The sequence below is a fragment of the Oncorhynchus tshawytscha genome, linkage group LG29 (genome assembly GCF_018296145.1).
Source record: "Oncorhynchus tshawytscha isolate Ot180627B linkage group LG29, Otsh_v2.0, whole genome shotgun sequence".
In the NCBI taxonomy this organism is placed as follows: Eukaryota; Metazoa; Chordata; class Actinopteri; order Salmoniformes; family Salmonidae; genus Oncorhynchus; species Oncorhynchus tshawytscha.
The window spans coordinates 15428539-15443538 of record NC_056457.1 but is presented as its reverse complement, the minus strand read 5'-3'; the positions used below and the strand labels follow the sequence as shown (position 1 = coordinate 15443538).

At 50.1% G+C, this 15000-nt stretch overlaps 1 protein-coding gene across 2 annotated transcripts in view; it reads left to right on the top strand.

Moving 5' to 3' along the window:
• Nucleotides 1–15000, top strand: part of prex2 (phosphatidylinositol-3,4,5-trisphosphate-dependent Rac exchange factor 2) — a 230805-nt gene that overhangs the window by 103697 nt on the left and 112108 nt on the right. For both annotated transcript variants that reach the window (XM_042308946.1, XM_042308947.1), the window contains exons 20-22: nucleotides 2447–2583; nucleotides 5107–5221; nucleotides 8140–8324. In XM_042308946.1, coding sequence (XP_042164880.1) covers nucleotides 2447–2583; nucleotides 5107–5221; nucleotides 8140–8324 — 437 coding nt within the window. The remainder of the gene's footprint in view (nucleotides 1–2446; nucleotides 2584–5106; nucleotides 5222–8139; nucleotides 8325–15000) is intronic.

Genomic DNA, 15000 nt, shown 5'->3' with positions numbered 1-15000 from the left:
TCTCCATAACCCATCCCTCAGCTACTCTCAGTCTGTCCCACCTATCTCCATAACCCACCCCTCAGCTACTCTCTGTCCATCCCACCTATCTCCATAACCCACCCCTCAGCTACTCTCAGTCCATCCCACCTATCTCCATAACCCACCCCTCAGCTACTCTCAGTCCATCCCACCTATCTCTGTAACCCACCCCTCAGCTACTCTCAGTCCATCCCACCTATCTCCATAACCCACCCCTCAGCTACTTTCAGTCCATCCCACCTATCTCCATAACCCACCCCTCAGCTACTCTGTCCATCCCACCTATCTCCATAACCCACCCCTCAGCTACTCTCTGTCCATCCCACCTATCTCCATAACCCACCCCTCAGCTACTCTCAGTCCGTCCCACCTATCTCCGTAAACCCACCCCTCAGCTACTCTCTGTCCATCCCACCTATCTCCATAACCCACCCCTCAGCTACTCTCAGTCCATCCCACCTATCTCCATAACCCACCCCTCAGCTACTCTCAGTCCATCCCACCTATCTCCATAACCCACCCCTCAGCTACTCTCTGTCCATCCCACCTACCTCCATAACCCACCCCTCAGCTACTCTCAGTCCATCCCACCTACCTCCATAACCCACCCCTCAGCTACTCTCAGTCCATCCCACCTATCTCCATAACCCACCCCTCAGCTACTCTCAGTCCATCCCACCTATCTCCATAACCCACCCCTCAGCTACTCTCAGTCCATCCCACCTATCTCCATAACCCACCCCTCAGCTACTCTCAGTCCATCCCACCTATCTCCGTAAACCCACCCCTCAGCTACTCTCAGTCCATCCCACCTATCTCCATAACCCACACCTCAGCTACTCTCTGTCCATCCCACCTATCTCCATAACCCACACCTCAGCTACTCTCAGTCCATCCCACCTATCTCCATAACCCAACCCTCAGCTACTCTCAGTCCATCCCACCTATCTCCATAACCCACCCCTCAGCTACTCTGTCCATCCCACCTATCTCCATAACCCAACCCTCAGCTACTCTCTGTCCATCCCACCTATCTCCATAACCCACCCCTCAGCTACTCTCTGTCCATCCCACCTATCTCCATAACCCACCCCTCAGCTACTCTCTGTCCATCCCTCCTACCTCCATAACCCACCCCTCAGCTACTCTCAGTCCATCCCACCTACCTCCATAACCCACCCCTCAGCTACTCTCAGTCCATCCCACCTATCTCCATAACCCACCCCTCAGCTACTCTCAGTCCATCCCACCTATCTCCATAACCCACCCCTCAGCTACTCTCTGTCCATCCCACCCATCTCCATAACCCACCCCTCAGCTACTCTCTGTCCATCCCACCTATCTCCATAACCCACCCCTCAGCTACTCTCAGTCCATCCCACCTATCTCCATAACCCACCACTTAGCTACTCTGTCCATCCCACCTATCTCCATAACCCACCCCTCAGCTACTCTCAGTCCATCCCACCTATCTCCATAACCCACCCCTCAGCTACTCTGTCCATCCCACCTATCTCCATAACCCACCCCTCAGCTACTCTGTCCATCCTACCTATCTCCATAACCCACCCCTCAGCTACTCTCAGTCCATCCCACCTATCTCCGTAACCCACCCCTCAGCTACTCTGTCCATCCCACCTATCTCCGTAACCCACCCCTCAGCTACTCAGTCCATCCCACCTATCTCCATAACCCACCCCTCAGCTACTCTCAGTCCATCCCACCTATCTCCGTAACCCACCCCTCAGCTACTCTGTCCATCCCACCTATCTCCGTAACCCACCCCTCAGCTACTCTGTCCATCCCACCTATCTCCATAACTCACCCCTCAGCTACTCTGTCCATCCCACCTATCTCCGTAACCCACCCCTCAGCTACTCTGTCCATCCCACCTATCTCCATAACCCACCCCTCAGCTACTCTGTCCATCCCACCTATCTCCGTAACCCACCCCTCAGCTACTCTCAGTCCATCCCACCTATCTCCGTAACCCACCCCTCAGCTACTCTCAGTCCATCCCACCTATCTCCGTAAACTGCCCCCGGCCCTTCCATCATCTAGGAAGTGGTCTTGTTTTTTCCTCCCCTCTCCTTGGTTGTCACTAGTTAGAACAGCCACAAAGTCAAAATTGGCTATATATAAGTCATGAAAACACAAACAAGCTTTTTGATCTTAAATGAAGATTAGGATTAGGCAATAAGGTTATCAATGTGGTTAGGGTTAAAGGGTTACTTACCCGGAGTCATTAACGAGTGGATACCATTTTTATGCCTCTATGTGTAGTTTAAAGGGAGTTGCTAACTAGCATTAGCGCAATGACTGGAAGTCTAGGTTTAAAATCTGATTTTAAGAAGAGAACTTGTGACGACCTCATCTATGTGTGAATACTTTAACCTTTGACCCTTCTCTTCTCTCCTTTGTGTAGGCACGGTGGCAGCCATCGCAGGGCTCCACCCTGGCCAGTGTATCATCAAGGTGAACAACATCAACGTCAGTAAGGAGAGCCACGCCAGCGTCATCGCACACGTTACTGCCTGTAGGAAATACAGAAGACCCACACAGGTAATACGGAGAGGAGAGTACTAGAACACCAGCCCCCCCACCCACCCCCACTCAGTGTCTTATCCCAACCCAGTGTCTCCCACAACAGCCCCACAGTGAGCAGTGAGCCAGGGGTCAGTCCTGCTCTCTTCTACAGGAGCCAATACTAGTATTATTCCTGCTTAATGACCCAGCTCTCCCAGTCTCTCTCCCCACACAGAGAGAGGGAAGGGGGAGGCCCGAGGAGGGGAGTAGAGAGTCAGGCTGGATGGGGGAGAAAGAGCTTGGAGAGTGTTGGGAAGTAGCCAGCCTACACTAGTCTCCTCTGTAGGAGAATGTTTAGGGAGAGATGGAGGAGAAGAACAGAGGGGGAGAGATGGAGGAGAAGAACAGAGGGTGGGAGATGGAGGAGAAGAACAGAGGGGGAGAGATGGAGGAGAAGAACAGAGGGGGGAGAGATGGAGGAGAAGAACAGAGGGGGGAGAGATGGAGAAGAACAGAGGGGGAGAGATGGAGAAGAACAGAGGGGGAGAGATGGAGGATAAGAACAGAGGGGGAGATGGAGGATAAGAACAGAGGGGGAGAGATGGAGGATAAGAACAGAGGGGGCAGAGATGGAGGATAAGAACAGAGGGGGCAGAGATGGAGGATAAGAACAGAGGGGGCAGAGATGGAGGATAAGAACAGAGGGGGAGAGATGGAGGATAAGAACAGAGGGGGAGAGATGGAGAAGAACAGAGGGGGAGAGATGGAGGAGAAGAACAGAGGGGGAGAGATGGAGGAGAAGAACAGAGGGGGAGAGATGGAGGAGAAGAACTGAGGGGGAGATGAGAGGGAGAGAAGAATGGAGGGGAATAGAGGGGGAGGAGAAGAACAGAGGGGGAGAGATGGAGGAGAAGAACAGAGGGGGAGAGAAAGAGGAGAAGAACAGAGGGGGAGAGCTGGAGGAGAAGAACAGAGGGGGAGAGCTGGAGGAGAAGAACAGGGGAGAGCTGGAGGAGAAGAACAGGGGGCAGAGATGGAGGAGAAGAACAGAGGGGAAGAGATGGAGGAGAAGAACAGAGGGGAGAGATGGAGGAGAAGAACAGAGGGGGAGAGATGGAGGAGAAGAACAGGGGGGGCAGAGATGGAGGAGAAGAACAGAGGGGGAGAAATGAGCCAGCCTTGGAATTGGTGGTTTAATGAAGATCTACATGGTTCCAACACTACTGAGATTCTGGTTTACATCAGACCAGGGCACGGGGAGGTGGGCTTGGGGTCTCTGTGTGTGTGTGTCTATGGGTTGTACCCTAGCAGACCACAGCGCAGTGGGTGATCACAGCATGTTGTCCTGGCAGGGAGCTGGCCGTGGGTTGGGTTGTGGAGGGGACACACACACACACGCCCTTTTGTCTGCCTGTGGCACGGAACAGTGGTTTGATGAGATTGGCATGGGGTTGTGTTTGTGCTGCAGTGTGTTTGTGAAGCCTTGTCAGTTTGCTCTGACAGGCCAACCGTGACATCATAGACCAGAGCTGTTGCAGCTATTTCACATGCAATGTTAACCCCTCTTTAACTGGTCCCAATCACACAGCAGGACCACTGCACCAACTGGCTGGTTAACCCCTCTTTAACTGTTCCCAACCAAACAGCAGGACCACTGCACCAACTGGCTGGTTAACCCCTCTTTAACTGCTCCCAACCAAACAGCAGGACCACTGCACCAACTGGCTGGTTAACCCCTCTTTAACTGCTCCCAACCAAACAGCAGGACCACTGCACCAACTGGCTGGTTAACCCCTCTTTAACTGCTCCCAACCAAACAGCAGGACCACTGCACCAACTGGCTGGTTAACCCCTCTTTAACTGGTCCCAACCAAACAGCAGGACCACTGCACCAACTGGCTGGTTAACCCCTCTTTAACTGCTCCCAACCAAACAGCAGGACCACTGCACCAACTGGCTGGTTAACCCTTCTTTAACTGGTCCCAACCACACATCAGGACCACTGTACCAACTGGCTGGTTAACCCTTCTTTAATTGGTCCCAACCACACAGCAGGACCACTGCACCAACTGGCTGGTAAGCCCCTCTTTAACTGGTCCCAACCACACAGCAGGACCACTGCACCAACTGGCTGGTTAACCCCTCTTTAACTGGTCCCAACCACACAGCAGGACCACTGCACCAACTGGCTGGTTAACCCCTCTTTAACTGCTCCCAACCAAACAGCAGGACCACTGCACCAACTGGCTGGTTAACCCCTCTTTAACTGGTCTCAACCACACAGCAGGACCACTGCACCAACTGACTGGTTAACCCCTCCTTAACTGGTCCCAACCACACAGCAGGACCACTGCACCAACTGGCTGGTTAACCCCTCTTTAACTGGTCCCAACCACACAGCAGGACCACTGCACCAACTGGCTGGTTAACCCCTCTTTAACTGGTCCCAACCACACAGCAGGACCACTGCACCAACTGGCTGTTTTGTAAGGTGTGCATTGAAAATGAAAAGGCAGGTTTGTATAATGTAACAGGTGTTTTGTGGTGTTCTCCATACAGCAGGACAGTATACAATGGGTGTATAACAACAGTGAGAGTTCCCAGGAGGACCAGGGGAAGAACCAGAAACAAACTGCTGAGGAGAACGGGGATGGCTTCCAGTGTAAAGTAGAGGGTAAGATAAACACACACACACACACACACACACACACACACACACACACACACACACACACACACACACACACACACACACACACACACACACACACACACACACACACACACACACACACACACACACACACACACACACACACACACACACACACACGTACACACACGGGTACACACACGTACACACACGTACACACGTACACACACACACACACACGTACACACAAACACACACACGTACACACGTACACACACACACACGTACACACGTACACACACACACACACACGTACGCACGCACACACACACACACACACACACACACACACACACACACACACACACGTACGCACACACACACACGTACGCACACACACACACACACACACACACACAGACACACGCACACACGTGCACACACACGCACACGCGCACACACACACACGTGCACACACGCACACGTGCACACACACGTGCACACACACACACACACATGCACACACACACACACGTGCACACACACACACACAGGGACACACATGCAGGCACAGACACGTGCAGCCAGGCAAGGACACACATGACCCCCAACGCATTAGTGCAGGGGCGGTATTGCTCATCATTTTCAGAGCTGAGGTGGAGGGAGGGAGAGAGAGATAGAGGGAGGTTGGTTTAGAGACGTAGGGAGAGAGAGAGAGGTGGAGGGAGGGATAGAGCGGGAGATGTGGAGAGCGGTAGAGGTGGAGGGATATAGAGGTGGAGGGAGGGAGGGAGGGGTGGAGAGGTGGAGGGATATAGAGGTGGAGGGATATAGAGGTGGAGGGATATAGGGGTGGAGAGGTGGAGGGGTGGAGGGGTGGAGAGTTGGAGAGGTGGAGGGATATAAATCAAATCAAATGTATTTATATAGCCCTTCGTACATCAGCTGATATCTCAAAGTGCTGTACAGAAACCCAGCCTAAAACCCCAAACAGCAAGCAATGCAGGTGTAGAAGCACGGTGGCTAGGAAAAACTCCCTAGAAAGGCCAAAACCTAGGAAGAAACCTAGAGAGGAACCAGGCTATGTGGGGTGGCCAGTCCTCTTCTGGCTGTGCCGGGTGGAGATTATAACAGAACATGGCCAAGATGTTCAAATGTTCATAAATGACCAGCATTGTCGAATAATAATAAGGCAGAACAGTTGAAACTGGAGCAGCAGCACGGCCGGGTGGACTGGGGACAGCAAGGAGTCATCATGTCAGGTAGTCCTGGGGCATGGTCCTAGGGCTCAGGTCCTCCGAGAGAGAGAAAGAAAGAGAGAAGGAGAGAATTAGAGAACGCACACTTAGATTCACACAGGACACCGGATAGGACAGGAGAAGTACTCCAGATATAACAAATTGTCCCTAGCCCCCCGACACATAAACTACTGCAGCATATACACTGGAGGCTGAGACAGGAGGGATATAACCCCACCCACTTTGTCAAAGCACAGCCCCCACACCACTAGAGGGATATCTTCAACCACCAACTTACCATCCTGAGACAAGGCTGAGTATAGCCCACAAAGATCTCCGCCATGGCACAACCCAAGGGGGGGCGCCAACCCAGACAGGATGACCACATCAGTGAATCAACCCACTCAGGTGACGCACCCCTTCCAGGGACGGCATGAGAGAGTCCCAGTAAGCCAGTGACTCAGCCCCTGTAATAGGGTTAGAGGCAGAGAATCCCAGTGGAAAGAGGGGAACCGGCCAGGCAGAGACAGCAAGGTGGAGGGATATAGAGGTGGAGGGATATAGAGGTGGAGAGGTGGAGGGATATAGAGGTGGAGGGATATAGAGGTGGAGGGATATAGAGGTGGAGGGATATAGAGGTGGAAGGATATAGAGATGGAGGGATACAGAGGTGGAGGGATACAGAGGTGGAGGGATACAGAGGTGGAGGGATACAGAGGTGGAGGGATACAGAGGTGGAGGGATACAGAGGTGGAGGGATACAGAGGTGGAGGGATACAGAGGTGGAGGGATACAGAGGTGGAGGGATACAGAGGTGGAGGGATACAGAGGTGGAGGGATACAGAGGTGGAGGGATATAGAGGTGGAGGGATACAGAGGTGGAGGGATACAGAGGTGGAGGGATACAGAGGTGGAGGGATACAGAGGTGGAGGGATACAGAGGTGGAGGGATACAGAGGTGGAGAGATACAGAGGTGGAGGGATACAGAGGTGGAGGGATATAGAGGTAGAGGGATATAGAGAGAGATGCAGGGTTGAGTCTAGAGGGAGGGAGAGGTGGAGAGCGGGAGGGGTAGAGGGAGGGAGGTAGAGGAGAGGTGGGAGCCATAGGGAAATGTTCTTCCTACTAAATTACCTCTAGATAGTTTGGTATTTCTGGAGGGAACCGCAAGAGTTGCTCTCCTCTGCTTATTAGTTAGTTCAGAACAGCCCCACTGTCAGCCCGACTATCAGCCCGACTATCAGCCCGACTATCAGCTGGACTATCAGCCAGACTATGTGCTGCTGAGATAAGGAGCCTCTTTCTCCCCTTATCACGGAACATTAGACATCATTAGTGTCTCATCCCTGGTGTGTATTTGTGTGCCTTACAATGTTGTGTAAAAATGGTGTGTGTTCCACCCCTGCTGTTTGCGCGTCTCACCTGTGCCATGTAGTACACGCCCAGTATGTGTGTGTATCTCACCTCAAGTGTATGTATGTATGTATGTATGTATGTATGTATGTATGTATGTATGTATGTATGTATGTATGTATGTATGTATGTATGTATGTATGTATGTATGTATGTATGTATGTATGTATGTATGTATGTATGTATGTATGTATGTATGTATGTATGTATGTATCTATGTATCTATGTATGTATATAATGTATGTGTGTGCTCCTCTCTCACCCCTTGTGTGTGTTCCCCCTCTCAGAGGTGATGGATAAGTTCAACACCATCGCTATCATTGACGGTAAGAAGGACCACGTGAGTCTGACCGTAGACAACGTTCATCTGGAGTATGGAGTGGTGTACGACTACGACAGCACCGCCGGGATCAAGTGTAGAGTCCTGGAGAAGATGGTGGAGCCAAAAGGATTCTTCAGCCTCACAGCCAAGGTAGGACGGGGCCCACTGAGGCCAACAAATAATGTACAGGACTGTTTCATAGTTGCGGGCAACTTTGAGAGTCCAGGCTTTCATTTGAACCCAGCACGTACACAATAGTGCAGTTGAATCAGGTGTGGAGTTGGACCAGAAGCTTGTCTTCTGAACACCAGGTTTTGTATTCTCAGCTATTTGAAGCTGGTGTACAAAACCGAAAGTAAAAAGCCGCAAAAATGAAACTTAAGAACAGGAAGCATAGAAATAGCGTACATAGAACAGATCTACCGCCTCTTAGACTTGCCAGCAATGAGAGTGACAGATCTATAACTCACATTTCTACATGAAATTGGTCGTGATCTATTCTGCCTGCGCGCACCTGATAGACATTTGTTGGTCGGAGGGCATCTCCGAAGTCACTGGTTGAGCGTGTATTAATCCTGCTGTAGAATTCATTGCGGCAAACAAAGTTATTGTGCCAGGGTAGGAACCAATGTGTTGGTCAGCGTTTCCTATGGGACCCTGTAATTGTTGGCTACATTAAATGTTTCTTCATGTAGCCAACATATTCATGCATCCCATATTCCTCTCTGATTTAGAAGATCCTGTTGCACAGACAACATGCTGGTGTAGGTGGGAAGGGATGACTCAAGTAGAGATGTGTAAACTGTGAAAATGGACGTTACACACGGCATACTACATTTAACAAACCAAACATTCAAATACCGTTATAGAAGGTAAAGTAACAACCCAAACCGGTCCGTGCATCAATACCGGTATTTGGGGCGGCAGGCAGCCTAGTGATTAGCGCGTTGGGCTGGAAAGGTTGCTAGATCAAATCCCTGACAAGGTAAAAATCTGTCGTTCTGCCCCTGAACAAGGCACTGTTCCAAGGCCGTCATTGAAAATAAGAATTTGTTCTTTAACTGACTTGCCTAGTTAAATAAAGGTTAAATAAATAAGTCAAATACGATTTATCTCCCAGCCCTAACGTCAAGACACTTTCCTAATGTGACGACATCCCTGCAAAATATCTGCACACTGTGACAACACTTCAACGAGTTATCAACAAAAGTTGTTTTGAGCGAGGATTTTTTATATTTTTTTTTTAATAATCTGATCTGGAAGTGTTTTTCAGTTGTAGAGTTCCAAACATATGTTATTTTCTTAACCCATCTAGTGAATGGTGACAGCATAGGTTTTAAGTTTCATGCTAGCTAGTCTTGGATGCTAGCCAGGGAGAAGTTACATGAGATAGGACTAAGCAGGAATAATCATTGAAAATTGTGAGTAACCATCTACATTCCCATTAAAGTAAGATGAGGACATTATTGTTAATATAGCTAAGCTATTATGTGATCCATTTGAGTCTGATTTTAATATTGTAAGGCAAAATATTGTGGTTGCAACATTGCGATGTTGACGCAGGGTTCATTTTCACAAATTACAAACCTATAGCCTTGTTTATTGAATTGACACAAATAGGAAATGATGGCTGATGGTACATTTGTTGAAAGTAACAAGCAGTACAACGCAGAAACATGGAGATAACACAGATACTGTGCACTTCTCACCGGCCACTACTATCGTCCCAAGCCTATGTTTCTTCGGCAAGAACAGAAGTAGCATTAAAGTAGTTCTGTCTATATCACTTCAACTCATTTACCCTAGAAATGAAATGACAGTTTCTTATTGTGGAGGACATATAAATTGTTTGTCATAAAATATAGTGACTAGCTTATCGATCTCTGAATTTAGGATCAAATCAAAAAGTGTTACTTCTGTCCCGGTTCTCCCTGACCTGATCTGATCTTTGTCGTGCGTTAGGACCGTTTCAGTTCTGTTCTCATCCTTAAAGTAGCTCTATCAGAATGGTTCCCATTTGTCTGGGTCACGCACACACACAAGCACACGTGTGTGTGTGCACGCACACAGACGCACACCAAACCACAAACCAGCATGGATTTACGACAGCAGTAAGAGTTGTCAGACACTTGAACCCAGGCCAAATCTATGACTTGTTCTGGATATTAAAAGTCTGTCTGTGTCTCGTCCCCCAGAAATTAAAATACATTTTAGTGTTATTACAAACATCTGCCCCAGTAGTCCAGGGTTGAGAGAGGGAGAGAACGAGAGGGTACGAGGGAAACAAAGGGGGAAGAGAGAGAGAGAGAGAAAGAAAGAGAGGGTACGAGGGAAACAGAGGGGGGAGAGAGAGAAAGAAAGAGAGGGTACGAGGGAAACAGAGGGGGAAGAGAGAGAAAGAAAGAGAGACAAGGGAAACAGAGGGGGAGAGAGAAAGAAAGAGAGGGTACGAGGGAAACAGAGGGGGAAGAGAGAGAGAGAGAAAAGAAAGGGTACAAGGGAAACAGAGGGGGAAGAGAGAGAAGAAAGAGAGGGTACGAGGGAAACAGAGGGGGAAGAGAGAGAGAGAGAGAAAGAAAGAGAGGGTACGAGGGAAACAGAGGGGGAAGAGAGAGTGAGAGAGAAAGAGAGGGTACGAGGGAAACAGAGGGGGAAGAGAGAGGGGAAAGAAGAGAGGGAAACAGAGGGGGAGAGAGAGAGAGAAAGAGAGGGTACGAGGGAAACAGAGGGGGAAGAGAGAGAAAGAGAAAGAAAGAGAGGGTACGAGGGAAACAGAGGGGGAAGAGAGAAAGAGAGGGTACGAGGGAAACAGAGGGGGAAGAGAGAGAAAGAAAGAGAGGGTACGAGGGAAACAGAGGGGGAAAGAGAGAGAGAGAAAGAGAGGGTACGAGGGAAACAGAGGAGGAAGAGAGAGAAAGAAAGAGAACGAGGGAAACAGAGGGGGAAGAGAGAGAGAGCGAAAGAAAGAGAGGGTACGAGGGAAACAGAGGGGGAAGAGAGAGAGAGAGAAAGAGGGGTACGAGGGAAACAGAGGGGGAAGAGAGAGAGAAAAAGAGAGGGTACGAGGGAAACAGAGAGGGAAGAGCGAGAAAGAGAAAGAAAGAGAGGGTACGAGGGAAACAGAGGGGGAAGAGAGAGAGAAAGAAAGAAAGAGAGGGTACGAGGGAAACAGAGGGGGAAGAGAGAGAGAAAGAAAGAAAGAGAGGGTACGAGGGAAACAGAGGGGGAAGAGAGAGAGAGAAAGAAAGAGAGGGTACGAGGGAAACAGAGGGGGAAGAGAGAGAGAGAAAGAAAGAGAGGGTACGAGGGAAACAGAGGGGGAAGAGAGAGAGAGAGAAAGAAAGAGAGGGTACCAGGGAAACAGAGGAGGAAGAGAGAGAGAGAAAGAAAGAGAGGGTATGAGGAAAACAGAGGAAGAGAGAGAGAGGGAAAGAGAGAGGGGAAGAGGGTAGAGAAACAGAGGGGGAAGAAAGAAAGAGAGGGTACGAGGGAAACAGAGGGGGAAGAGAGAGAGAGAGAGAAAGAGAGGGTACGAGGGAAACAGAGGGGGAAGAGAGAGAGAGAGAAAGAAAGAGAGGGTACGAGGGAAACAGAGGGGGAAGAGAGAGAGAAAAGAAAGAGAGGGTACCAGGGAAACAGAGGGGGAAGAGAGAGAGAGAGAAAGAAAGAGAGGGTACGAGGGAAACAGAGGGGGAAGAGAGAGAGAGAGAGGGTACGAAAACAGAAAGAGAGGGTACGAGGGAAACAGAGGGGGAAGAGAGAGAGAGAGAAAGAAAGAGAGGGTAGAGGGAAACAGAGGGGAAGAGAGAGAAAGAGAGGGTACGAGGGAAACAGAGAGGGAAGAGAGAGAGAGAGAGAGAGGGTACGAGGGAAACAGAGGGGGAAGAGAGAGAGAGAGAGAGAGGGTATGAGGGAAACAGAGGGGGAAGAGAGAGAGAGAGAGAGAGAGAGAGAGGAGGGTATGAGGGAAACAGAGGGGGAAGAGAGAGAGAGAGGGCACGAGGGAAACAGAGGGGGAAGAGAGAGAGAGAAAGAGAGGGTACGAGGGAAACAGAGGGGGAAGAGAGAGAGAGAAAGAAAGAGAGGGTACGAGGGAACAGAGGGGGAAGAAGAGAGAGAGAGAAAAGAAAGAGAGGGTACGAGGGAAACAGAGGGGAAGAGAGAGAGAGAAAGAAAGAGAGGGTACGAGGGAAACAGAGGGGAAGAGAGAGAGAGAGAAAGAGAGGGTACGAGGGAAACAGAGGGGAAGAGAGAGAGAGAGAAAGAGAGGGTACGAGGGAAACAGAGGGGGAAGAGAGAGAGAGCGAAAGAAAGAGAGGGTACGAGGGAAACAGGGGGGAAGAGGGAGAAAGAAAGAGAGGGTACGAGGGAAACAGAGGAGGAAGAGCGAGAGAGAAAGAATGAGAGGGTACGAGGGAAGACAGAGGAGGAAGAGAGAGAGATAGAAAGAAAGAGAGGGTACGAGGGAAACAGAGGGGAAGAGAGAGAGAGAGAGAGAGAGAGAGAGGCTACGAGGGAAACAGAGGGGAAGAGAGAGAGAGAAAGAAAGAGGGTATGAAGAAAACAGAGGAGGAAGAGAGAGAGAGAGAGAGAGAAAGAGAGGGTACGAGGGAAACAGAGGGGGAGAGAGATAGAAAGAAAGAGAGGGTTCGAGGGAAACAGAGGGGGAAGACAGAGGGGAAAGAAAGAGAGGATTACGAGGGAAACAGAGGGGGAAGAGAAAGAGAGAGGTACGAGGGAAACAGAGGGGGAAGAGAGAGAGAGAGAGAGAAAGAAAGAGAGGGTACGAGGGAAACAGAGGGGTAAGAGAGAGAGAGAGAAAGAGAGGGTAGAGGGAAACAGAGGGGGAAGAGAGAGAGAGAGAGAAAGAGGGTACAAGGGAAACAGAGGGGGAAGAGAGAGAGAGAGAGAAAGAGGGTACAAGGGAAACAGAGGGGAAGAGAGAGAGAGAAAGAAAGAGAGGGATACGAGGGAAACAGAGGGGGAAGAGAGAGAGAGGGGTACGAGGGAAACAGAGGGGGAAGAGAGAGAAAGAAAGAGAGGGTACGAAAACAGAGGAGGAAGAGAGAGAAAGAAAGAGAGGGTACGAGGGAAACAGAGGGGGAAGAGAAGAGCGAAAGAAAGAGAGGGTAAGAGGGAAACAGAGGGGGAAGAGAGAAAGAAAGAGAGGGTAGGGAAACAGAGGAGGAAGAGAGAGAAGAAAGAAAGAGAGGGTACGAGGGAAACAGAGGAAGAGAGAGAGAAAGAAAGAGGGGTACAAGGGAAACAGAGGGGGAAGAGAGAGAGAGAATGAGAGGGTAAGGGAAACAGAGGGGGAAGAGAGAGAGAGAGAAAGAGAGGGTACGAGGGAAACAGAGGAGGAAGAGAGAGAGAGCGAAAGAAAGAGGGTATGAAGGAAAACAGAGGAGGAAGAGAGAGAGAGAGAGAGAGAAAGAAAGAGGGTACGAGGGAAACAGAGGGGGAGAGAGATAGAAAGAAAGAGAGGGTTCGAGGGAAACAGAGGGGGAAGACAGAGAGAGAAAAGAAAGAGAGGGTTACGAGGGAAACAGAGGGGGAAGAGAGAGAGAAAGAGAGGGTACGAGGGAAACAGAGGGGGAAGAGAGAGAGAGAGAGAGAGAAAGAAAGAGAGGGTACGAGGGAAACAGAGGGGTAAGAGAGAGAGAGAGAAAGAAAGAGAGGGTACGAGGGAAACAGAGGGGGAAGAGAGAGAGAGAGAGAAAGAGGGTACAAGGGAAACAGAGGGGGAAGAGAGAGAGAGAGAGAGAAAGAGGGTACAAGGGAAACAGAGGGGTAAGAGAGAGAGAGAGAAAGAAAGAGAGGGTACGAGGGAAACAGAGGGGGAAGAGAGAGAGAGGGTACGAGGGAAACAGAGGGGGAAGAGAGAGAGAAAGAAAGAGAGGGTACGAGGGAAACAGAGGAGGAAGAGAGAGAAAGAAAGAGAGGGTACGAGGGAAACAGAGGGGGAAGAGAGAGAGAGCGAAAGAAAGAGAGGGTAAGAGGGAAACAGAGGGGGAAAGAGAGAAAGAAAGAGAGGGTACGAGGGAAACAGAGGAGGAAGAGAGAGAGAGAAAGAAAGAGAGGGTACGAGGGAAACAGAGGGGAAGAGAGAGAGAAAGAAAGAGAGGGTACAAGGGAAACAGAGGGGGAAGAGAGAGAGAGAGAATGAGAGGGTACGAGGGAAACAGAGGGGGAAGAGAGAGAGAAAGAAAGAGAGGGTACGAGGGAAACAGAGGAGGAAGAGAGAGAGAGCGAAAGAATGAGAGGGTACGAGGAAAACAGAGGAGGAAGAGAGAGAGATAGAAAGAAAAATAGAAAGAGAGGGTACGAGGGAAACAGAGGAGGAAGAGAGAGAGAGAAAGAGAGAGAGGGTACGAGGGAAACAGAGGGGAAGAGAGAGAGAGAAAGAAAGAGAGGGTACGAGGGAAACAGAGGGGAAGAGAGAGAGAGAAAGAGAGAGAGGGTACGAGGGAAACAGAGGGGGAAGAGAGAGAGAGAAAGAAAGAGAGGGTACGAGGGAAACAGAGCGGGAAGAGAGAGAGAGAAAGAAAGAGAGGGTACGAGGGAAACAGAGGGGGAAGAGAGAGGGAGGGGGGGAGGCGAAAGAGAGAGCTCGGTGTGATGTTGAATTTTAATATCAGAAACGCTGCTGGGCACTTCATCTCTCCTCCACTCCTATCCTCCTCCCGCTGTTACATTTCCCCTGTCATTCTTCTTCTCTTTTGGTGGGCGTCCAGTTTAAAAAAACAACAGAAAGAGGGTTTTTTCTCCGTCACTCTTGCCTTTTCTGCAACTCTGCTTCTTTGGACTTTCTGTTTTCTGTCTGTAA